The following is a 24,181-nucleotide window of genomic DNA, read 5'->3' on the forward strand; positions in this document are numbered from 1 at the left end:
AGTATGTTGGTTGTTCACGCTCATGATTTTAAAATTTGATGTGGGTTTTCAATCCCAACGACAATCAGAACAGTACCCGATGCTCTTTATATCCCTTCTGCTGTGGATTCCTCTGCTCCAAGTCAGTGGTTTTCACATTGCAGGTTGCATGTCCATGCACACGTGTGTGCTGAGGGCAACGTAGAATGTCCCTACTGTGTGTGAGCTGTGTTCAGAGGAACTGGGAAACCTGTACTCTCAATTACACTGACCCCAGCCAGAAGGTCCCCCCGGGGGAAGGTCCACGCTCATGTTTCCTTCTGTGTGGGTGTAAGAGCAGAGCGATCATGTAGGGTCCTAGAAGCAGAGAAGGACACCAGCTTAGAGAAACGTGTTTATTCCAACAAAGTCGCTGCTGAGCGGAGGGCATTCTTGGGCCTGGGGTCTGCAATGGCAGAAGCAACAGGTAGAAGGGGAGGAACAGGGTGAGACCCAGGAGCGCAGGGATCATGGTGACAGCAGGGGCCAGCACACTCCTGCACCTGTGCCAGGGAGCCCCTCCTCTGGGTGCCAGGGACATAGCCGAGGAAGGTATGCCCAGGGGGCACGGCCTTTCCTGGGCCTGCTCTGGTCTAACCTAGTCCGGGCTCCGGGTTTTGTTTCCAACCCAAGGGACATAGTCCCCTAGTCAGGTTAGTTACACCACTGTTTTACTCTTCCTCCAGATGTGGGACTCAGACAGAAGGACACCAGGCGCCTGGGCCTTAAGGTTTGGGATCCTCTGTTCACAGTGAAGGTAGCAGAGCTTCCTTGGGTCTTTACTGGACTCAGGGCTGGGGTGGGGTGGGGGTTGGGAAGAGCTACCAGTGCCAGAGAAGATGAGCTCAAGCTCAGGAGGCCAGAGGTGAGGGGTGGGAAGAAGGTCGAATGAGGTGGATAGTTCTGGAAGTAAGGAATACTGGCTAGGTAAAGTCGGTGCTGACAATCCCACCATCCCATCTGGCTTGGGAGGCAGTTCACATGCGCCCCACCCGAAGTTCAGACGCCCCACAGGTGTGAAAGCGGGTGGAGGGCAAGTGTTTGGAGTGAGTCATAGAGGTATATCCAGGGTTTGCATGGGGCAATCAAACAATAACTGGCTTCAGTTGTTTGTAGCCCCAGAAAAGGCAGCTAATGAAAGAGCCCGCAGCCTTGTGGACTGGGCGCTCCTCTCCCAACACGTCCCTGTCATGATGGTGGTTTCTCTCTCACTCAGCCGAGCACAGAATCAGAAACATGGGCCAACAGGGCCAGGGCCCGGGGCTGGTGAGGGGGCAGGCTAGTTGTGAGGTGAGCAACGTGGAATCAAGGCCTCGAGGGTGTTTAGGGTGGACGGGGCAGGCAGGGACAGGCAGCAGGCTGCAGCCTCAGACTCGGGGCACCCCGGCCACACCAGGGCCCAGCCTGGAGCCCTGCTTTGCCTATGTCCTTTTCTGCAGTCCTGATGTGGCTCTGTTCTTGGGAGGGGATAAGAGAGGATGGGAAAACCAGAACCCTGGGGTCTCGGGCCCTTTCTAGGGATCGCTCTTCCTGGGAGGCAGGGCAGGTGCTGAGAAGCAGAGGAGCGTGGCCACCCACCAGGGAAATGGGACGGCGGGGTTAGGGTGGTGACAGGAGGGACAGTCCGCAGCTACCCAGCTCTAGTCATGTCCCATCCCCCAGGGCTTCGCCTCCTAAGGCAGGGAGTTTTCCCCCAGGGGACTGTCCGGGGCTGCCGTCGTCACTGGCCGGGCTCTTGATGCAAAGGCAGGAAGGGCAACTCTGAGAACGGGGCTTTCAGCCGCAGCACATGATGCTCCAGGTCGATGCAGCACTGTGGGTGGGGGCAGTGAGCTCACCTGGGCAGGTGACCCTCTTCCTTCCCACCGCGCCCTACTCCTTGCGCCTCCCCGATTTCATGCACCCAGACCACTGTCGAGAAGGGACCAAGTTCTCCATGTTCTTCAGTTGTGGGCAGATAAGGAACCTCTAAGGAAGCGAGGGTAAAATTCCACATCCTCAACTCCGTTCTTATGGGACGGAGCCTGGTCCACGCTCTCACACCCACGCCTCCTACCTCTTTTTCCCGGGCCCCAGGTCAGGCCAGGGTGTGGTACCAGTGTGAGCATCACCTTACCTGGAGAGAAAGCAGGGTCTGGAGGCCAAGGCAGAGTTCAGGACTCTCCACATCTGCGGGAACCATTTGAGGACACTGCTGTCCCCCATCAGCCCTCGCCCTTCTCTTCCCACCCCCGCCCAGGCCCGAGAACCTGGGGGATAATGGGAGCATCTTGGGGGTGGAGTGGCTCATCTGTGTTGGCCAGAGCTGAGAGGCTCTGCCTTTGCCCCACCCAGAAGGAGAGCTAGAATTGCTGAGACAGACACTGGGCTCTGACGGAGCAAGGACTTACCTACCACCTGAGCCGAGCACTCCACGGTCTCCTGGCCCAGCTGTAGCTCCAGCTGCTCCACCAGGGCTGGGGGCCCCGGGTGCAGGTCCCCACCTGGGGCTTTTAGGACCCTCTTCCCTAACCTGTGGTTGGGAAGCAAGGCTTATGGCCACCACGGCCCCCCACCCCTACCCCATTAATGTCCCTCCCACCACACTTTGGGTTTGCAGCCCATCCCTGGCCCCAGTAGGGTCTAAATCCAGTCTTATCGGCCAGAGCCCCCACCAACTCTAAAAAAAAAAAAAAAAGCAGAAAACAGTTTTATTGGGACTTCCCTGGTAGTCCTGTGGTTAAGACTCTGAGCTTCCATGACAGGGAGCTCGGGTTCGATCAGGGTACTAAAATCCCACGTGCTGCATAGAATGGCCAGAAATAAAATAAAATAATAATAAAATTAGTAGAGTTTGTTACATATTTTTTAAAAATATCAATAAAATAATAGCTGTATTGAGATATGTTCATATATATAGTGAAAGTCCCTTTTTTTTGTGACCAAGCCATGCAGCTTGTGGGATCTCAGTTCTTCAACTAGGGATTGAACCTGGGTCCCAGCAGTGAAAGCCCAGAGTCCTAACCCCTAGACCACCAGGGAACTGCCGAAGGTCACCCTTTTAAAGTAGACAGCAGAGTTCTGCAACCATCACTATCTAATTTCAGAATATTTCCATCACCCTCGTGCGCACGCGAGCACACACACACACACACTCACACCCCTGCCTTACCCCAGGCGGCTGAGACATCCAGCAGAGATCTGATTGTACTGGGTGCCCGTGTCCACCGCCACCTGAAGCTCCTGGTCCCGGCACTGAGGAAAGGGAAGGGTCTTGGTGAGTCCCTGGGGGTGGGGCTGGGTGGGGGCAGGCACAAGGGGGAATGGGGTGGGATTGACTCTGTCATATTTCCCAGCGCCTGATAAGTCCCTTTCAGAAATGAATGAAGGGAATAAGCTGAGTCTTTAAGAGTGATTCTTCTGGGGGTCATACAGTTGAGGCAGAAGTGGGTCAGATCAAGAGTTGTGAGTGGTGAGCACATACGTTTGGGGAGAATTCCATCAGAAGTGGAGGAACCGAATGGAACTCCTTTTGCTGAGAAGAGGACTGAGTGCATCCTTTTGGAGGGATCTGGGATGTGAGTGAGGAGAGGTGGGGGCGGGGACCATGGCACCAATTAGGAAATGAAATGCTAGGAACCAGATTCGCCACTGCAGGTGAATAATGAGGCTGCTTTCTTTTGGATAAAAACAGACGTTTGAGTTTGCACTTGATACCGCAAAACAAGTCATTTCCTCCTTCTACGCGTTTGCTGAGGGCTGCTGTGTATGGCAATGGCAGGTGGGAGGGGCAGCAGAGGAGGCTGCTCCTCCAGAAGCAGTTGGGCGTGGAGGGTCACCAATTCGGGGACAGAGTGTCTAGGCCTGTGGGTTGAAGGGCTAGAACCTTAGATGTTGAGCCAGAGGAAAGGCCCTTCCATCAGGAAAGTCGGGGACCGTTCCTGGGGGAGGTGACAGCGGGGGCTGGAAGGACATGGGACAACACCCGAGAGCAGGCAGAGGAGGCACCCAGCAAAGTGGGGCAGGAGGGAGCGGGCGTGTGTCAGAGAGGGCTCAGACATGACAAGGCTGTGGCCTGGAGTGTGAGCTTTCCCAGGAGGGCTGCGTTACCCACACATGTGCATCATTCGTGTGCAGAGAACACTCCAGTTTAAAGAGGATGCTTGGCTCATGGGAAAGGAGTCCTGTGGGCCTTGGATGACGGGGAGGTAGGGAACAAAGAATGTGGAAGACCCCAGTTCTAGGCCCAGGCTCGGGGAGGAGTGCCTTGGCTCCCCACCCCTCCTCACCTCCGGGGCAGAAGGGAGGGTGGGTGAGGGGAGCCAGGCCCAGGAGAGGGTCTCACCTTGCAGTGGACCAGAAGCGCTGGCCTCTCGGGCTTGCTGGTCTTCGTCCTGCTCTCCTGGCCGTGGATCGGGGCCTGTGCCTGGGGAGGCTCCCCCTGAGGCCGGCCTGGGCTCCCCTCCACCACCAGGCGTCTCTGGATCACGCTGTGTGGCTGCTGCTCCATCACAAAATGTGGAGATGCTGAACCCCAGTGCCTGGTCTGCTCAGTCCCCCAGCTCACAAGTCCCATGCTCTCCTGACAGCCCTGCCCCTGGCCTGAGTCTCCTGGGAGTAAGAAGGGGCAGAAGCTTCCCCAAGGGTCCCAGCGGTCAGATCATGATAGCAGAGCAAGCCCCAGCATCAAATCGTGCTGGTTTCCAGGACCCCAATGGATAGCTCAGTGATGGAGAGATGGGGGTAGAAGAGGGGTCCGTCCTGAGTTGGACGTGACCTTGCAGGCACTGGTGTGATGCTAGGAGGCAGGTGGCAATTCTGTCTCCTGTCTACAACACAAATTTGGGGACATTTTTTCTTTTTTCCTTCCTCTGACCCCATTCTTCCATGGGATACAGATCCCAGGGTTGACAGTGTGATGAAAAGAAGTCAAAGAAACAAGAACAAGAAGGAAAGTCCCAATCTTCTTCACAAGGAAGCTGGGAGCCATCCTCCCGTCCTTCACCCACAGCCATGCCGCCCTGTCCAGCCACTTCTCAGTTCCACCAGTTTCGCCTCCCGCGTTTACAGCCCACCTTGCCTTCTGTTACTGACTCATTCAGCACAGCTCTCCCGCATCCCTGGGACACCTCCATTAGTCCATAAGAACCTGCCTCTCGAATCCACCTGCTCAAAGCCAGGGAGTCTCTGAGACTGTGCTACTCCAAGTGCTGTCCTCAGATCAGCGGCTTTACTGTCACCCATTAGAAGCACAGAATCATGACCTACTGAATCGGAACCTTGTTTTAACAAGATGTACAAATAACCCGTGTGAACCTTGTTTTAACAAGACGTGTACATGACCCACACGCGCAGGAAAGTTTGAGAAGCGCAAAGCAACCCATGAGACTAAACCTGTCCCTCCCTTGCATGAAATCCATCAAGGACCTCCCTGGTGGTCCAGTGGCTAAGACTCTGTGCTCCCAATGCAGGAGACCTGGGTTCGATCCCTGGTCAGGGAACTAGAGTTCACATGCTGCAAATGATACCACATGTCACAATGAAGAATTGGCACGATCAAATAAATAAATTTCTTTTAATATTAAAAACAGAGAAATTCATCAGAGCCTGCCTCTCCCCACTTTGCTTGCCTGGAAGCGACAGCCTGGTAAGCTGGCCACTGCCTCATCTCCCTCTGCTGCCCTGCCTGGGCCAGGCTGTCCAGGCCTCTGCCCCTGCTCATCCCTCCTCCTGAAAGTCCTCACCCTTCTGTAGGCCAGTCTGGGTAACTGGCTCAACTCACTTGTTCAGAAACTGCTCTCTGGAGGGAGGCTTTGATTTTCAGTCTGGGGTTCCAAGAGTATACTGTCATCCAGGCAGGGTTCACCTCCTCTAGGAAGCCCTCTCTGACCTCTTTGCATTCTTCTGTTCCACACACCAGGCAGGGGCAGTGTTGCATCTCTTGTCCCCCACCCCCTGTCATGCATCTCACCACTGTTTTCTGCCCTTGAGGTCAGGTCTGTATCTCACTCCTCTTTATATCCCAGGGCTCGGCTCTGCATACAGTAGGCACTCAATAAATGCCCACCAAAGAATGACTGTGTCCCTCTAAGCGCCACACATGATTCCTCACCTGCCCTCCTTCCATGAGAGCCTGGGACTGTTTTTCTACCCTGGACTTAATGAGGCCCTTGAGGCTACTCCTGCCGGCAGGCTGCCAACAGAAAGCCCAGCTCTGGGAAAAGGGGCGGCGAGCACTGGGAGCGGCTGGGAAGGGCAGCCCGCCCACCTTTCCCACGAGGGGCACAGGCTCTGATCCGACTCCCATGCAGCGTGCTCCAGAGTCACCCAGGGAGGGAGACAGGGTCCCCCTAACTGCTGTGTCTTCACTCCCCAAGCCACACAAGATAACTGCCCCAGATCAGTTTGAGAGGTCCTGCGGGCAGAAGGCCGAATCTCCATGTTGGAGCAGCAGTGTTACTAGAGCCCCTTGGCCAGGGCTGAACAGATGAAGATGGGCCGATGAGAGCCAAGAACCTGCTTCCCTGCTCCCTTGGGGTCTCAGCTGTGCCCGCTGCTAGCAAGGCCATTCTCTGAACTGAAATCTCAGCCTGCTCACTTTTCACTTGAGTGGGGGTGCTGTTGGGCCGGGTTCCTGGAGGGGGAACATTTGGCTGGGAGGGATGTGGAGAGGGAGGGCTGGTTCAGGAAAAGAAGTGAGGGGCAGCGTCTGGCTCCAGGTTTCTGGGGAGAGGGGACTGCTGGAGTGGCCCGAGTTCCCCCGGAAATAGCCTCAAATGCCTCTCCTTGCGGGAGTCCCTCCTCTCCAATCCCCTGCCTACTAGGTGAGAGAGGCGACAGGGTGCTCCCAGCCCTTCTACAGAAGCTCTCTTCTCTCCTGAGCCAGAGGCCAGAGCCATCTCGTCTTCTCTGGACCCCATGAACCTCACTTTCTCTCTCAGACTAAATGGAGGAGGAAGAGTAACTGGAGAAGGGACTTCCCTGGGAGTCCAGCAGCTAAGACTCCGTGCTCCCAATGCAGGGGGCCCGGGTTCAATCCCTGGTCGGGGACCTAGAGCCCACCTGCTACAACTAAGAGTTTGCATGCCACAGCTAAGACCCGGCGCAGCCAAAATAAATAAACATTAAAAACAGAAGAGTAGCTCGAGGAATAACAGCCTTTAGATGGCGCTACCTATTTCCCAGGCACTGTGCTAAGCTCTTTACAGGTTTAGCTGCTGTAAGCCTGACATTCCCTATGAGCTACAACCTGTTATTTTTATTGTCATGTAACAGATGAAGAAACCAAGGCTCAGAGACAGAAAGTAACTTGCCCAAGATGCTAAGTGCTGGAGCCAGGATCTGAACCCAAGATTCCAGGCTCTGCAGAAGCCCACACTTTCAGCCCTTCCCTCTGTCAGAGCGGGGAGCGGGGGGGAGCGAGCATATGCAGCTGTCCCCTGACTCACCCACCCCTTGGTGGGTGCTCCCTAACCCAGTATCCTTGGCGGGTGGGCAGGGAGGGGGTGCACAGCTGCTGCAGAGGGATGGAAGGAAAGGAGCTGTCCCCTGACTCACCCACCCCTTGGTGGGTGCTCCCTAACCCAGTGTCCTTGGCGGGTGGGCAGGGAGGGGGTGCACAGCTGCTGCAGAGGGATGGAAGGAAAGGAGCCTGGAAGGGCCACATCAACTAGGAGGGACCCAGGGGGCCCTGAGGAGCCGGGTGCCCAGGCCAGAGCCATGGGAAATGCTGGTGTTCTAGCAGGGGTGAGGGCGACAGGCAATGAATGTGCAGTCCCCGTGTGCCTGGACCTGTGGTTTTGGGAGAGGAGCGAATCACAGCCTTGAACCCACTGGTTCTCCGGGCCCAGCTGTAAACAGCCCCCTGCAAGCCTCTGCTCTAACTGGTGCTCTTCACCTCCCTGGAGGGAAGCCTGGAGCTCTCTAGGGAAGCCGAACAATAGATAGGGTCCCCCAGAGCCACCAAGCCATGGCAACAACCCAGTGAGGAGCCAGGAATGGTCAAGGTGAACCCACAAGTCAGAGCCACCTCCCCCCACCCTAGGGGCAGGCAGGTGTCTGGAGGCTTGGGGTCTTCACCCTCCCAGCAGAGCCAGAGAAGGTGGGGGTCCCAGCCCCCCAGGGGGAGGGGAGGGGAGAGGGCAGCCTCACCCAGTCCTTGGAGGTGCCGAGCCTCTTGAGGCCGTCCAGGGGCAGCAGGTCAGCCGAGTCCTTGTGCAGGAACTGGGTGGCCTGTCTGAGCCGGCGCTGCTGGCTCAGCCGGGCTCGGCCCCGAAGCTCTGCCTCCCGGCCCCTGTCCCCAGCGTCGCCCTCCTCCCGCAGGGCCTCCGGCCTGATGCTCATGGCCCCTTTGGGGCGGGCCAGGGGCTCCTGAGTGGTCCTGCCCTCTGTGCTCCCTGCCTCTGCAGCCCCTGCTGCGTCCCAGCCGTGGCTCTCCTGACCGGAGGGTCGTCTCGGCGGGAAGAAGAGAGGAAATAAATAACGTGCAGGAGCAGCCGCGTCAGACACCAATTTCCAGAGCTTGCAGTAGAGGGAGCGGGGCTCCGGCTGGAAAAACCCAGCCCTGGAGGAGGTGGGGGGGAGTGGTGGTTGGCAGGGCTGCAGCTGGCAGGCTCTGCAGCATCTCTAACTCTGGGGTCCTGGCCGGAGTGGGCGGTGGAGGAGTGTGTGAGTGTGTGCGTGCGTGTGTGGCTGAGGGGGTGAATGTGTGCTGTAAACTGTCAGGGTATCTGTGCCAGGTGGTTGGAAAGGCAGCATGTGTCAGTGTTCAGGGGCAGGCGTGAGATGCAGGACAAATACCCCTGGGCATGTGTCTCCTGGGTTTCCCGGCCGTGCCCTCCACCTGGGGTTATCTGCAGCCCCAGGGTGGGGTGCAGGCCAACACCTGGGGTGCAGGTTCGAAACAAGGAGGTCCAGCATTACATTTGTCTCAACAGGGAGCCTCTCCCCTTCTGGGTCTCAACCTTTCAGTATCCTTTGCTCCTTTACTCTGGGTCCTGTGTTCCAGGGTTGGTAAGAGCAGCTCTGAATCTTCCCACAAGTAGGGCCCCAGCTTCCCCTTCCCCTTTATGTAAGGCTCACTGAGTCTGGCTCTTTTTTTTTTTTTAATTTTGGCTGTGTTGGGTCTTAGTTGCAGCATGCATGATCTTAGCTGTGTCGTGTGGGATTGCGGCTCATGGACTCTCTAGTTGCAGAGTGAGGCCTTCAGTAGTTCCAGCCAGCGGGCTTAGTTGCTCTGTGGCATGTGGGACCTTAGTTCCCCGGCCAGGAATTGAATTCACAACCCCCACATTGGAAGAGAGAGAGAGCGTTGGTGCTCAGTGGTGTCTGGCTCTTTGCAACCCCATAGACTGTAACCCCCCAGGCTCCTCTGTCCATGGGATTCTCCAGGTAAGAAAACTAGAGTGGGTTGCCGTTTCCTCCTCCAGGGGATCTTCCCGACCCAGGGATCGAACTCGAGTCTTCTGTACTGGCAAATGGATTCTTTACCGATGTGCCACCTGGGAAGACTTCTACATTGCAAGGCAAATTCTTAACCACTGTACCACAAGGGAAATCCCCTAGCTCTTTTTAAAATAGTTATAATTCAAACATGCAGAAAGTTATAAGGAATAAACAATATCCTTTACTCCCCATCTCATTAAAAAAGGAAAAAAAACATACATGAAGCTCCCTGGGTGCCTCTCCTCCCCAGATAACATTTGCTTTGGCATCTGGGGCTTCTCCTTCCTCTCTTCAAGCACATAGGTATGTGTATATCCTAAGCAGTGTCATTTCACATTGTCTGACCCACTGTAGACATCCTTCTGCAATTTTTAAAAAAATTTTTTAGACATGTGGGATCTTCATTCCCCCATTAGGAATTGAAGCCACACCCTCTGCATTGGTAGCTTGGAGTCTTAGCCACTGGGCGTCTGAGGAAGTCCCAATTTGTTCTTTCTTGCTCATTATTTTATTGGTGAGATTCACCCATGGGCTGCTGCTGCTGCTGCTGCTGCTGCTAAGTCGCTTCAGTCGCGTCCGACTCTGTGCAACCCCATAGACGGCAGCCTACCAGGCTCCCTCGTCCCTGGGATTCTCCAGGCAAGAATACTGGAGTGGGTTGCCATTTCCTTCTCCAATGCATGAAGGTGAAAAGTGAAAGTGAAGTCGCTCAGTCGTGTCCGACTCTTAGCGACCCCACGGACTACAGCCTACCAGGCTCCTCCATCCATGGGATTTTCCAGGCAAGAGTACTGGAGTGGGGTGCCATCGCCTTCTCCGCACCCATGGGCTAATTCGCTTTAATTGCTGTATAGTATTTCTCTAGTGAATACATCACATTTAGGAAGTTTAGGTTATTTTTCATTTTTACAAACAAAGATGCTGCGAACTTTTCTTGCACCTGTCTCTTGGGGTACACCTGTAAGCATTCCTAGGAGTGGGATTGCTGGGGCATCAGATATACATCTTGTCTCTTTTGACATGATGCCAAATTACCCTCCAAAGTGTTTGTACCAACCGGCACTGCATCAGCAGCAGATGGGGTTCCTTGGCTTCACTTCCTTGTCACCACTTGGTTTCAGACTTTTTCTTTTTAATTTATTTGGCTGCCCCAGGTCTTAGTGGTGGCACTCAGGCTCTCTAGTTGCCATATGCGGGCTCTAGTTCCCTGATCAGGGATGGAACCTGCACCCCCTGCACTGGGAGCACAGAGTCCTGGCCACTGGTCCCCCAGGGATGTCCACTCTCAGACTTTGTAGAGCCCTGATGCATCTGCCGTCAGATTTTTCTCTCCAGCCCTTTCTCCCCACCATCATCAGCATGCCCTGGTCAAGGTTCTGCTGACTTGTGTAGGATACTCAAAGGGTGAGTCTTGACCTGGGCCCTGTTCCCTGGGGCTCAATCCCATCCAGGCAACACAGAGGCACATGCCCATTCAGACCAGGCAGACATTCCCCTGCCCCACTGTGGACCACGCCTCCTTGAGGCACTTTGCAACCACGACAATTACATTATGATCCCCATTTACAGACAAGATGTTAGGGGTTCAATTGTGTTCCCCCCCAATTCATATGTTAATGGCCCAACCTCTAGGGAGTTTCTCAGGTGGTGCTAGTGGTAAAGAACTTGTCTGCCAATGCAGGAGATGTAAGAGACACAGGTTTGATCCCTGGGTGGGGGAGATCCCCTGGAGGAGGGCATGGCAATCCACTCCAGTATTCTTGCCTGGAGAATCCTGTGGACAGAGGAGCCTGGTGGGCTACAGTCCATAGGATCGCAAAAAGTTGAACATGACTAAATGACTTAAAATGCAGGCACGCACACAACCCCTAGGACCTCAGAATGTAACCTTATTTAGAGATAGGATCTTTATAGAGATAGTCAAGTTAAGATGAGGTCATCTGCTGACGCTGCTGCTGCTAAGTTGCTTCAGTCATGTCCGACTCTGTGCAACCCCATAGACGGCTGCCCACCAGGCTCCCCTGTCCCTGGGATTCTCCAGGCAAGAACACTGGAGTGGGTTGCCATTTCCTTCTCCAATGCATGAAAGTGAAAAGTGAAAGTGAAGTCGCTCAGTCATGTCCAACTTAGCGACCCCATGGACTGCAGCCTACCAGGCCCCTCCAACCATGGGATTTTCCAGGCAAGAGTACTGGAGTGGGGTGCCATTGCCCTAACCCAGTATGACTGTGTCCTTTTTTTTTAATTTGTTTTTAACTGTAATACTTGCTTTACAGTATTGTGTTGGTTTCTGCCATATATCAACATGAACCAGCCACAGGTACACATGAACACAGGTATTCCATGAACCAAGGAACTTATGTCCCTTCCCTCTTGAACCTCCCTCCCACGCCTCTAGTTTGTCATAAGGCACCTGATTTGAGCTCCCTGCATCATTCACCAAATTCCCACTGGCGATCTATTTTACACATGGTAGTGTATATGTTTCCATGCTACTCTCTCAGTTCAGCCCACCCTCTCTTTCCCCCACTGTGTCTAAAACTCTGTTCTCTATGTCTGTCTCTATTCCTGCCCTGCAAATAGGTTTTGCTAAGTCACTTCAGTCGTGTCTGACTCTGTGTGACCCCAGAGACGGCTGCCCACCAAGCTCCCCCGTCCCTGGGATCCTCCAGGCAAGAACACTGGAGTGGGTTGCTATTTCCTTCTCCAATGCATGAAAGCGAAAAGTGAAAGTGAAGTCGCTCAGTCGTGTCCGACTTAGCGACCCCATGGACTGCAGCCTACCAGGCTCCTCCATCCATGGGATTTTCCAGGCAAGAGTACTGGAGTGGGGTGCCATTGCCTTCTCCGAGGCAAATAGGTTTATCAGTACCATTTTTCTAAATCCCATACATATGCATATATATGATACTCATTTTTCTCTTTCTGACCCAATTCACTCTGTATATCAGGTTCTAGGTTCATCCACATCACTACAACTGACTCAAATCCGTTACTTTTTATGGCTGAGTAATATTCCATTGTGTATATGGGCTGTGTCCTTCTTTAGTCAGTCAATTCAGTCGCTCTGTCGTGTCTGACTCTTTGTGACCCCATGGACTGCAGCACGCCAGGCTTCCCTGTCTTTCACTATCTCCCGGAGTTTGCTCAAACTCATGTCCATTGAGTCGGTGATGCCATCCAACCATCTCATCCTCTGTCATCCCCTTCTCCTCCCACCTTCAATCTTTCCCAGCATCAGGGTCTTTTCCAGTGACTCAGTTCTTCGCATCAGGTGGCCAAAGTATTGGAGCTTCAGCTTCAGCATCATTCCTTCCATTGAATATTCAGGACCGATTTTCTTTAGGATTGTCTGGTTTGATTGCCTTGCAGTCCAAGGAACTCGCAAGAGTCTTCTCCAACACCACAGTTCAAAAGCATCAATTCTTCAGCACTCAGCTCTCTTTATAGTCCAGCTCTCACATCCATACATGACCACTGGAAAAACCATAGCTTTGACTAAACTGACCTTTGTTGGCAAAGTAATGTCTCCACTTTTTAATATGCTGTCTAGGTTGGTCATAGCTTTTCTTCCAAGGAGTAAGTGTCTTTTAATTTCACAGCTGCAGTCATCATCTGCAGTGATTTTGAAGCCCAAGAAAATAAAGTCTGTCACTGTTTCCACTGTTTCCCCATCTATTTGCCATGAAATGATGGGACCAGATGCCATAGTCTTAGTTTTCTGAATGTTGAGTTTTAAGCCAACTTTTTCACTCTTCTCTTTCACTTTCATCAAGAGGCTCTTTAGTTCTTCTTCACTTTCTGACATAAGGGTGGTGGCGTCTGTGTATCTGAGGTTATTGATATTTCTCCTGGCAATCTTGATCCCAGCTTGTGCTTCATTCAGCCCAGCGTTTCTCATGATGTACTCTGCATAGAAGTTTAATAAGCAGGGTGAAAATATATCAGTTGGTTGTTCCATGTCCAGTTCTAACTGTTGCTTTTTGACATGCACACGGGTTTCTTAGGAGGCAAGTCAGGTGGTCTGGTATTCCAATCTCTTTAAGAATTTCCCACAGTTTGCTGTGATCCACACAGTCAAAGGCTTTGGCGTAGTCAATAAAGCAGATGTTTTTCTGGGACTTTCTTGCTTTTTTAATGATCCAACAGATATTGGCAATTTGGTCTCTGGTTCCTCTGCTTTTTCTAAATCCAGCTTGAACATCTGGAAGTTCATGGTTCACATACTGTTGAAGCCTAGCTTGGAGAATTTTGAGCATTACTTTGCTAAAATGTGAGATAAGTGCAATTGTGTGGTAGTTTGAACATTCTTTGGCGTTGCCTTTCTTTGGGATTGGAATGAAAACTGACCTTTTCCAATCCTATGGCCACTGCTGAGTTTTCCAAATTTGCTGGCATATTGAGTGCAGCACTTTCACAGCATCGTCTTTTAGGATTTGAAATAGCTCAAATAGTGTTCTTCAAAGGAGAAATTTGGACCCCGAGAGATCTGCAGTTGGGAAGAATACCACGTGAGCATGAAGGCTGAGGGTGGGGTGGTGTGTCTCCAGACAAGAAAGGTCAGAGGTCACCAGCAAACCACCAGCAGCCAGGAGAGAGGCCTGGATCAGATCCTGCCTCACTGAGCTCAGGAGGCAACAGTCCTGCCCACACCTTGACCTTGGGCTTCCAGCTTCCCCGGGACAGTGGGACAACACGTTTGTGCTGTTGAAGCCACCCAGGTTGCAGGCCTTTTTACGGCAGCCCCAGGAAGCGAGCATACCAAGACTCAGAAAACTTACTCAAGGTCAGGTACTGAGGTCGCGGGCACAGCCAGGACTCAAAGCCTCCTGCCTGTCTCCCGAGTCCTCCTCGGTCCCCGCTGTGCCAAAGCCAAAGCGCGAGGGAGACGATGAATGTGGACTGGAAACCAAACACTGGTGTGATTCCACTTACCGAGCTCAGCCCCCACATCCTGGCTTCCTGTGGCCTCAGTTTCAGTGGAATATTCCAGCTCCCTTCCACCCCCATGCCTGGATACCCATTACCCACATATTAGCCTGGCACAGAGGTTGAAGAGGCTCCAATGGCATGTACTGGGGTCCCTGGTTGTTTCAGCAGGATTAACCGTGCATGTGGACTCTGTATACAAGGATGCCCAGCAGGCCCATGTTGACAGGTATCTCCCCCAACCTCATTCTCAGCCATCCATTCCCTAGGTCTGAAAAGTCTTCAATGTCTTTCTTCAAGAGTCCTTTATTAATACATTCTTTGGAGGGGTGCCACAGTCAACGGTTAAGAATGAGGGGACACTCGGGGGCTTAGCCATGTTGCCTCGGGCTGGGCTGACAGCCTAGATGGGTTTCCCAGCATGTGTCTGCATCCCACAGGACCGCGCAAGCTCCTGTGGTGTGGAAGGGGGACTTGGTGGGGGGCAGGGGGACTTCCCTGGTCATCTGTAGCTAAGACTCTGAGCTCCCAAGGGTTGGGGCCCAGGTTTGATCCCTGATCAGGGAACTAGATCCCACATGCCACAACTAAGAATTCTCATGCCTCAACTAAGACCTGGCACAGCCAAAGAGATAAATATTTTTAGAAAATAGAAAAGAAGATGGGGGACTCGGGCGTTTGAAGTTTGGATGGGGAGAGACTGGGGACAGCGTCACCTCTTTCCCAGTGGGTCTGACGAGGCCTGGGAACCAGTCGTGCTCAGGAAATACCATTCTCTGGAATGTGGCTGCAGAAGGGGTCCAGCTGGTCCCTGTGTCTGTGGCTTAAATTAATATTGGCTCTCTCGCTGTCTCATGGTCCCACAGGCTCGGGGGTAAGGAGACTCTTGCTTTTTGTGTCCCTTGGCTTCTTCCTTTGTAAATTTGTCCCTTGCCCCACATTGCTGAAGCTGAAGAACTCTGACAACCTGATGCGAAGAACTGCCTCATTGGAAAAGTCTCTGATGCTGGGAAAGGTTGAGGGCAAGAGGATAAGAGAAGGGGACGACAGAGGCTGAGATGGTTGGATGGCATCACGGACTCAATGAACATGAGTTTGAACAAACTCCGGGAGACAGTGAAGGACGGGGGCCTGGTGTGCCACAGTCCATGGGGCTGCAAAGAACTGGACACGACTGAGTGACAGAACAGCAACACTGTGTGTTAGACACTGAGCGAGACCCTGGGGGCACAGTGGTGAGACAGATGGAGCCCTGTTTCCATACAGCTCACATCCTGATGAGGAAGGCAGACTATAGACAACTGCACAGATGATGCCGGGGAGGGCTGGGTGCTGGAGGATACACCAGGGCAGAGGAGAGGGAGGGATGAGCGTGGGGCAAATGACATTGTGTGGAGGTGAGCACAGGGGAGGGAGCGGGCCGTAAGGTACCTGGCGGAGGTGCTGCAGCCGGGGGTAACATGGGCCAGACTGGCCTGGGCTGATGCTCCCACACCACACCCTAGGTGCGGTAGACCTCCAGCCCCTCTGCCCGGGCTGGCGCCCCCATCTGGTGACCAGTCACTCACACCAGCAAGATGTGGAGAGGTCAACCAGGAGGCCAGCATGGAAAATTTCCTCATTCTCCCAAGTAGTGCTTTTGTCTTTTTAATTAATTGGAGAATAATTACTTTATAATGTTGTGTTAGTTTCTGCTGTACAACAAAGTGAATCAGCCATAAGTCTACATCTATCCCTCTTTTCTGGATTTCCTTCCCAAGTAGATCACCGCAGAGCACTGAGCTCCCTGTGCTGTACTCAGTTCTCATTAGCTATCTGTTTTATACATTATATATCAACAGTGTGTATATGTCAATCCCAACCTCCCAATTCTCCTGGGCAGCGTTAACCCACAGTGGTCAACAAGTCACTGACCTTGGACCTGACAGACCCTCGGGATCAGGGTTCCCTCTACCAAAAGGGCACACAAAGCCCTGCCCAGCGGGTTCTCAGAACTGCGGATGGTGATGGATCGTGTGTTTCTGGCAACAAGGAAGGCTGAAAGGCGCTAGGAGGTACTGCTCTCTGGGCCTTCACCCTCACAGATTCCCAGGACTTCTGGAGAGCTTTCTGCCTGCAGGTAAAACCAGACTACACCTTGTCTCTCCATGGGGTGTCAGTCATTAGTGATTTGAGACTTGTGCTGACTGATGCATGGCCACTGGCCACACGTGGTTACCAAGCAGCGGCGATAGGACCAGTCTGAACTGAGACATGCTGTAAGTATAAAATATGCATTGGATGTTGAAGACAATACCAAAAACAAAGTGAAATATCTCATTAATAGAAATTATCTCATTTTAAAAATTTAAATTACATTACTTTTTAAACAAATTTTTTTGATATGGACCATTTTAAAAGTTCTATTGAATTTGTTACAACATTGCTTCTGTTACACATCTTGATTTTTTGGCCACAGGGCAGGTGGGATTTTAGTTCCTCGACCAGGGATTAAACCCACTCTCTCTGCATTGGAAGGTGAAGTCTTAACTATGGGACCACCGGGGATGTCCCTACATTACTTTCTATTAATGGTATTTTGGATCTGTTGGGTTCAATAAAATATGTTATAAAAATTAATGTCACTTGTTTCTTTTTTCTTTTCAAATATGACAGCTAAGAAATTTAAAGTTGTATATGTGGCTCCTTTATGTTTCTGCAAGACATCACAGGTCTAAAGAGATTCACAACTTGTTTCCTGGAACCTGGCATAATCCACTCCAGCCTTTCTTCACCTTATCAGAAAGCTCTTGTGTCTAATCTAAATCCCTGTGAAGGGAGTGTCCGATTCTTTATGATCCCATGGACTGTAGCCCACCAGGCTCCTCCATTCGTGGGATTTTCCAGGCAAGAATACTGGAGTGGGTTGCCATTTCCTTCTCCATGAGATCTGCTTGACCCAGGATCAACCCCGAGTCTCTATTGTCTCCTGCATTGGCATTGGTAGGCAGGTTCTTTACTACTAACATCATCTGTGCTGTGCTTAGTCACTCAGTCATGTCCGTCTCTTTGAGACCCCATGGACTGTAGCCCGCCAGAGTCCTCCATTCGTGGGATTCTCCAGGCAAGAATCCTGGATGCCGTTGTCACTTCCTTTTCCAGGGGATTTTCCCGACCCAGGGATTGAACCCAGGTCTCCCACATTGTGGGCAGACTCTTTATCGTCTGAGCCACCTGGGAATCCCTGTAGCTGTTTTCAAAATCCCCACTCTCTTGTCCAAGCCTCGGTAGACATGGAGATGAACTGGTTTCCACCTCCCTTGTGATAACCTTTGATGTCTTTAAATATCTTTACACAGTTTCTTTTTAAGAAGAATCTGAGTAGTGCTGTTTCTTATCACCGAGGTTAGAGATGGAGGTGGGGGAGAGTCCATCTGGCGTTGTGAAGTCATCTAGTCAAACGCCCTGCCACATAAGGAAATTCCCAGGACATCCTCCTTAGAATGGTTATTCAGAGCTGGACAAACAGCTCCCTCGGGTCTGTGGAGGGTGAGGGCAGCCAGGTCTATTTCAGGCTTTCTCCTCCCGCCCTATCAGATCTGCTCAAGACAGGAATGATGCTTTTTCCAGAATTCTCCTGTCCAGCAAGGGTCCCAGGAGGCTGGGCCAGTTTTGAAATTTTTCTTCCTACCTCCTGGAGATCAAACCAGTCAGTCCTAAAGGTAATCAGCCCTGAACATTCATTGGAAGGATTGATGCTGAGGCTGAAGCTCTAATACTTTGGCCACCTAATGTGAAAAGCCAACTCATTGGAAAAGATCCTGATGCTGGGAAAGTCTGAGGGCAAGAAGAGAAGGCGGAGGCAGAGGATGAGATGGTTAGACCGTATCACCGACTCAGTGGACATAAGTCTGAAAAAATTCCTGGAGATAGTGAAGGACAAAGCCAGTCTATGGGGTGACAAAGAGTTGGACATGACTGAGTGGCTAAACAACAACAATTTTCACCCCCAAAAGGGAGATATTCCAAAGGCCACCAGTCTAGGACCACTGTTTACACTTCAGGCTGAGATACTTTCCTCGTGTTTCCTAGATGGCAAAAAACAAGGTGTAAGGAGTTCCCTGGTGGCCCACTGGCTAGAATTCTGGGCTTCCACTGCCGAAGCCTGGGTTCAATCCCTGGTCAGGGAATGGAGATCTCGTTAGCCTCTCAGGGCAAACAGAAAAACAAAACAGCAATAAGAAAGACAACAAGAGCAAGGCTCAGAAAGGCAGAGCGCTCATCTCCATGATGAAGGCAGACTGAGCACAGGATGTGGGACTCAGACAAACTTGGTCATGTCTCCCAGCTCACTCACTAGCTGGGTGACTTTGGGTGAAGCGCTTCATCTTTCGGAATCACGTCCTCATCTGTAAAACTGAGCTAATGTGTCATCTGCAGAACGGCTGTGAACTTCGAGCGAGAGGCACAACGGCAAACTGGCTAAGAGGGTTTGGAGGCCCCGGGTTTACTCGTCTCTAAAATGGGGACACTGTGGGTCCTTCCTCATTGTGTTGGGAGGGTGACGTGGGCTGGTTCATGGAAAGCTTGCAACTCCCTGTCCAACACACAGAGTCCTGGTTACCCACCTGCTGCTGTTTGGGAGGTGACGTTCATCTTCACGTGAGCACTCCTGTACACACGCACACACACACACACACACACACACGCGCGCGTACAGGCTCTGACCTAGAGGTTTCTCCCCTCTGCTCTCATAGCACAGCTGGGTCAAGCATCTCTTACCTTATTTCTCACACTATTTAAAATTGTTTGCTTGTCCATCTTCCCACCAGATATTAGCCTTTATAAGGGCAGAGTCTTTTTCTTTTTTTGGTCCCTTCTCTCTCCCTATTGTCCTCGCTGCCCCACCCCACCCCCACCCCACCCCAAGTCTTTTGCTTGCCTTTTATCTATGGGAAACTTTAGTCAAAAATAAGTTTAACCAGAGAAATGAGAAATGTGGAAACAAAGGAAAACAGTCAAAGGAGACTAATGAATAATAATGTAGTCATTAAGCATAGTCAGGGACCTCTAGTTCCTTCTCAAGGGCTATGGATAATATTCTGAGCTATATCCTATGAGCTGCTTTATAGATACTGAAACCCCAGGTGGAAGAAGTTAATTACATGACAGCCAGACTGCACCCACGATTTGAGTTGCCACAATTCTGAGAACTGGCCTCAAAGAAATGGAAACAAACTGACTCGGAAACTGAAGCTTAACTGTACTGAAAACAATCAAGATGACACCAGTCAGACCACTGACGACCAATTTCAAGATGACGGTCAAAGCTGACTGTGCTGTTTCTGCACGGAGCCCCCTCCTCTGTCTATAAAAGCTCTTGCCCCACTGATTGCTAGTGGTTGGGGGAGCAGGCCTTTGGACAGACTTCCATTCTCCCAACTCCGCCCCCTAGTTGCAGGCATCTGAAATGAAGCAAACCTTCTTTTCCACCAGCCTGGCCTGTTTACTGGCTTTTGAGCGGCAAGTAGCTGGACCCTACACACCTTCTAGTAACATTTTTACAGACGGTCTGCCGACTGAATTGTCTGGCAGGACTCCAGGACCCAGGAGGAACTGTGCTACTCTTACCAAGGACTCAGGCGCTGGGACACCAGCTTGCTGAGCATCCCACCCGCTCTTTCCAGTTGCAGAATCTGCTGATGGCCATCGGCGGTCACTCCAGACCCCCTTTCCCTGGCACCATGGGACTCATTTGCCAGACCCTCTAACTGCCCCTCTCCCTGGGCTCTGCACTCCAATCTTGATCCTGTAAGTGCCCTCAGGGAATCTGGCAAAGATGTCCACCTCCCCTTGAACATCTTGGACATCACGTGCCTGACGGGGGTGAAGAGGGGGCTTGGAATCCTGCTTTGCCTTCCCTCTGGCCTCAGCCCGTCTCCCCCCAGCCCCGCGTGCCCGTCTTGTGTTTAACGACTTCCTTTCCTGCTTCTGTTTCCCTCCATCTCCTCTTTCTCCTCGCCTAAGCTTTGGACCTGCCCGGGGTGGCAGGTGTCGCTCTAGTGATACTCCTGCTAAAGAAGCCACTGGTTACTGCCCAGGGAGCCTGTCATGTTGTCTCGTGGCAGTGCTCAGTGGCCGTCCAGGGGAAGCGATGCTGGGCAAGGGGAAACCACGTGTTCTAACTCTGCCTTGGAGTCTGTACTATATTGGGATGCAGCAGCAGCTTTCTTCCAGGGGGGCCTTTGGGAAGGTGCAGAGTGTGTGTTGCTCGAGATTCCCCTGAGATGCGCGAGTCTATGAAGAGCCACGGAAACCACTAGACATAATGACAAGCAGGCTATAGCAATGAGTTATCCCAGGTAATGAGAAGAGAAAGCGGTGTGGTTCAGGGGACAGCCTGAACCAGGAGAAGCTTGGAGGTGGACGAGACACAGGACGGTGAAGGGCTTGAGCAAGCAGATCATTGGAGGATGGAGACGGGAGGCCAGTGCATCTCTGGAGGCCAGGAGTGGGTCTGGGCAGCCTGGGCAGAGGATGGTGGCTCTGACTTGGCAGCCCAGAGCAATGGTGGGGCATTCTGAGGCATGGCAATGACAGGGGTCAGCTCTGCAGCCAGGCGGTGGAGATGAAGACTAAAGGTCACGGCTGGCTGCCCTGAGACTCCCCAAGGGGCCCTCAGCTCCCCAGCTTCCAGCCTCATAGGCCCCAGCCCTGCTTCATGCCCCAGCCGCCCACTTATGAGCCGGAACCCAGCCGAAGGAGAGGGAGGCTGCAGAGGGGAGGGAGGACCCAGGAGTGGCGCTGAGCCTCTGTGCTGGGATCCATTCGTGTCCTGAAGCTGGTGGCACCCAGCAGAGTACCGGGTGTCCTGGGGAGGGGTGCAGGATGCGGGCGGGCAGGCTCCAACCCTGCCTCTCTCTTGGATCTGAGACAGGAGGTCCTTAAGGTGGGCCCAGGCACCCGGGTCATCACCCCCAGAGGCTTTGGAGGACTCCACATCTGTGAGTGGATGTGGGAGGGCCAGGGTAGGGGTGATGCCTGTGATTTTGGGCTGGTTGGGCTGAGGATGGCTTTGAAGAATCCTTAGAACCAGGAGGACCTGTGGAGCCCCATGGCCCAGTGGGATTCAGGAATTCCAGAAGCCTGGCCTCTGCATCTCTGACTTGTGACGGACCAGAGGGCCAGACAGCGCCACCTGCAAGAAGGAGGCCGCTATTCAGAGAGCAGAGCAGGAGGGTGGAGGCTTGGAGTGGAGGTCCGGAGGGAGGCCTGCAGACTGCCTTCGGAGAAGGGGGCTGGGTCTGTAAGGCAGGCATCTGTGAAACGCTCCTTATGCCTCTGCTCCCCGGGCTTCAGCTTCTGGCCAGAGAGGATGAGGTTTTCTCCTCTCTCCCATCCCCCTAAAACTTCACATTAATCCTCTAAGTGTCCCCTGGGCTTCTCTTGCTGGGGTGACAAAACTCAGGCCTGATGGGCAAGTGGCCCAAGAAGCAGGATGACTGCAGGGCCCTGGAGCCCAGGGTGCACCAGGAGGGCAGGAACTGCCTGACTGTGTGGCTTGGAGCCAGTCACCACTCCCTGGGCCTCAGCTTACCATCCAAACCCTTGTTTCCCAGAGCCCGACCTCCTCTGACATGTCGGGATCAAAGGCAAGGAAGGGGCCTCCTCTTCCGGCTCCCATTCCTAATCCAGAGCAAGGAGAACAGGCCCATCCCTGAACCCCACACTGCCCTGAAGCACTCTCCTTCACCCCCTGGCTCTGGGCCTCCCCACCGACCCCACACCATGGGGGGAAGGCGGCCAGGAGAAGGACCGTGGTGTAGAATTGTCGATTTGGAACTGGAAGGAACTTTGGAAATGCTCTATATTCTTTTTAACTGAGATGACTTTCACATGACATGGACCATCTTAAAGTTTATCATCCAGAGGCATCTCATTCATTTGTCTTGTGCAGCCAGCATGTCTGTGTAGTTCCAAAACATTCTCATCCCCCGAGAGAAAACCCCACACCTCCATGAAGCGCTCAGCACCCTCCCCAGCACCTAGCCCCATTGATTCATCTTTGTCTCTAAGGAACTGCCTGTTCTGGACACTTTCTAGAAATTGAATTGAATGGTATGCTCCCGTTTGTGCCTGGTGTCTCCCATTCAGTGTTCAAAGTTCATCCACACTGGTGCCCGTGTCAGTGCTTGATGCCTTAGGCTGAATCATCTTCCACTCTTTTATTTCTCTGATTCTATAGGTAATGATTGTCAGTTGCAGGTATGGAGGTCACTTTGCAGGTTTGTCACTTGTTTCTTTTATTTATTCCACTTATTTCTTTAATCTATTTTTAAAAGTTATTTATTTATATTTATTTTTGGCCGTGCTGGGTTTTCGTTGCTGCGTGGTTCCCTCTAGTTGCGGTGAGTGGGGGTTACTCCCTAGCTGCAGTGTGCTGGCTTCTCGTTACAGCGGCTTCTCTTATTGCAGAACACAGGCTCTAGGGCCCACAGGCGTCCGTATGTGGCACGGGGGCTTCAGTGGTTGCAGTTCCCGGGCTCTAGAGCACAGGCTCAATGACTGTGCCACACAAGCGTGGTTGCTCTGAGACATGTGGGATCTTCCCGGACCAGGGATCAAACCTGTGTCTCCTCCCTTGACAGGCAGATTCTTAACCACTGAGTCACCAGGGAAGCCCTATTCCACTTATTTTTGCCCTAGTGGTTCCCACTGTGCGGAGAAGGAAGATGAGAGCCTAGGGGGAACAAGGACCCTGTCAGAGGGCGCTCGTCTGGTGAGCGGCTAGACCAGGGCTGGAACCCTGGTGATATTTGATTCCCAGGTGCCTCCTGATTCCCATGGACTCGAGACAAGTGGGCAAAGAGGGCAGGGGGCAGAGAAGCCAAAAGAAACCAGCTGGGGAAGGTCACTGACGTGGGGGTATGACATGGGCGAGGGGAGGGGAGGTGGGCCCCTGCTGCAGCTTCTCCCTCTCCAGCCCCTCCTGCCCACTTTCCACCCAGCCGGTCAACACCCTTCTGACCCATGCGCTTTGCCTGCCTCCGCTTGAGGTCCCTTGTCTCCGCCTTCCTCCCCCCACCTCCAGTGTGAAACCTGAGGCCCTGGGGTGAGCACGGGCCCTAAGGTGTGGCTCTGGGGCAACTGCTCCCGCTTTTACCTTAAATCTCCACTTTGTTCCTGTCCTTCTGCCGAGGCCTGGTCAGCCTGCCTCAGACCCAATTCTCCCTCCTCCAGCACAGCCTTGGGCTGACCTCTGCTCCCCCAAACTCTGTGTGGGACCCACAACCCAGCAGGGTGCCTTCCGGGCTCTGTCCAGACTTCAGATGGTCCAGGGAGGGCTGGAATAGAGGTTGTTTTTGCCTAAGAAGCTTCCTGTGTCCTGACCAATCCCAGTCTTGCTCCAAATGGGCTTTGAGAGTGGAGATAACTCATCGTCCACATGCTCTCCCCACACCACACACATGTACACACACATACAGAGACCCACAAGCACACATGGATACACACAGAGAAACACACAACACACAAACACACAGAGATATACATACAGAGACACAGACACACACAGATATACACACAAAGACACACACAAACACACACAGATATATACACAGACACACAGACACACACATACACAGACACACATGCAAACACACACAGAGACACACACAGACATATGCACACAGACACACGCACACAGACACACACACAGACCACAGACACACACACAGGCATACACACACACAGACACAGACATATACACACAGACACACAGACACAGACACAGACAGACACAACACACACACACACACACAGACATATATAA

At 52.7% G+C, this 24,181-nt stretch overlaps 1 protein-coding gene across 1 annotated transcript; it reads right to left on the bottom strand.

The window, feature by feature from the left end:
• Window positions 1-360: 360 nt before the first annotated feature.
• NRIP2 (nuclear receptor interacting protein 2) lies at window positions 361-20,059 on the bottom strand. The gene is made up of 7 exons (XM_006069050.4): window positions 20,024-20,059; window positions 8,149-8,622; window positions 4,343-4,498; window positions 3,170-3,252; window positions 2,409-2,530; window positions 2,135-2,187; window positions 361-1,831 (listed from the first exon to the last, which is right to left on the bottom strand). The coding sequence occupies exons 1-7, from the start codon at window positions 20,057-20,059 to the stop codon at window positions 1,739-1,741; spliced, it is 1,017 nt and encodes a 338-aa protein (XP_006069112.1). The 3' UTR covers window positions 361-1,738.
• Window positions 20,060-24,181: the final 4,122 nt, after the last annotated feature.

The sequence above is a fragment of the Bubalus bubalis genome, chromosome 4, assembly GCF_019923935.1.
Source record: "Bubalus bubalis isolate 160015118507 breed Murrah chromosome 4, NDDB_SH_1, whole genome shotgun sequence".
NCBI classification, from domain to species: domain Eukaryota; kingdom Metazoa; phylum Chordata; class Mammalia; order Artiodactyla; family Bovidae; genus Bubalus; species Bubalus bubalis.

Bases quoted from the DNA above. Each gene is read 5' to 3' on its own strand.
- NRIP2 (XM_006069050.4), bottom strand. From the start codon at position 20,059: ATGGCCATCAGCAGATTCTGCAACTGGAAAGAGCGG. The intron at 8,623-20,023 runs GTGGGATGCTCA...CCCCAGAGTTAG, and splicing joins TCTGCAACTGGAAAGAGCGG to AGATGCTGCAGAGCCTGCCA. The intron at 2,531-3,169 runs GTAAGGCAGGGG...TCCCAACCACAG, and splicing joins GGATGTCTCAGCCGCCTGGG to GTTAGGGAAGAGGGTCCTAA.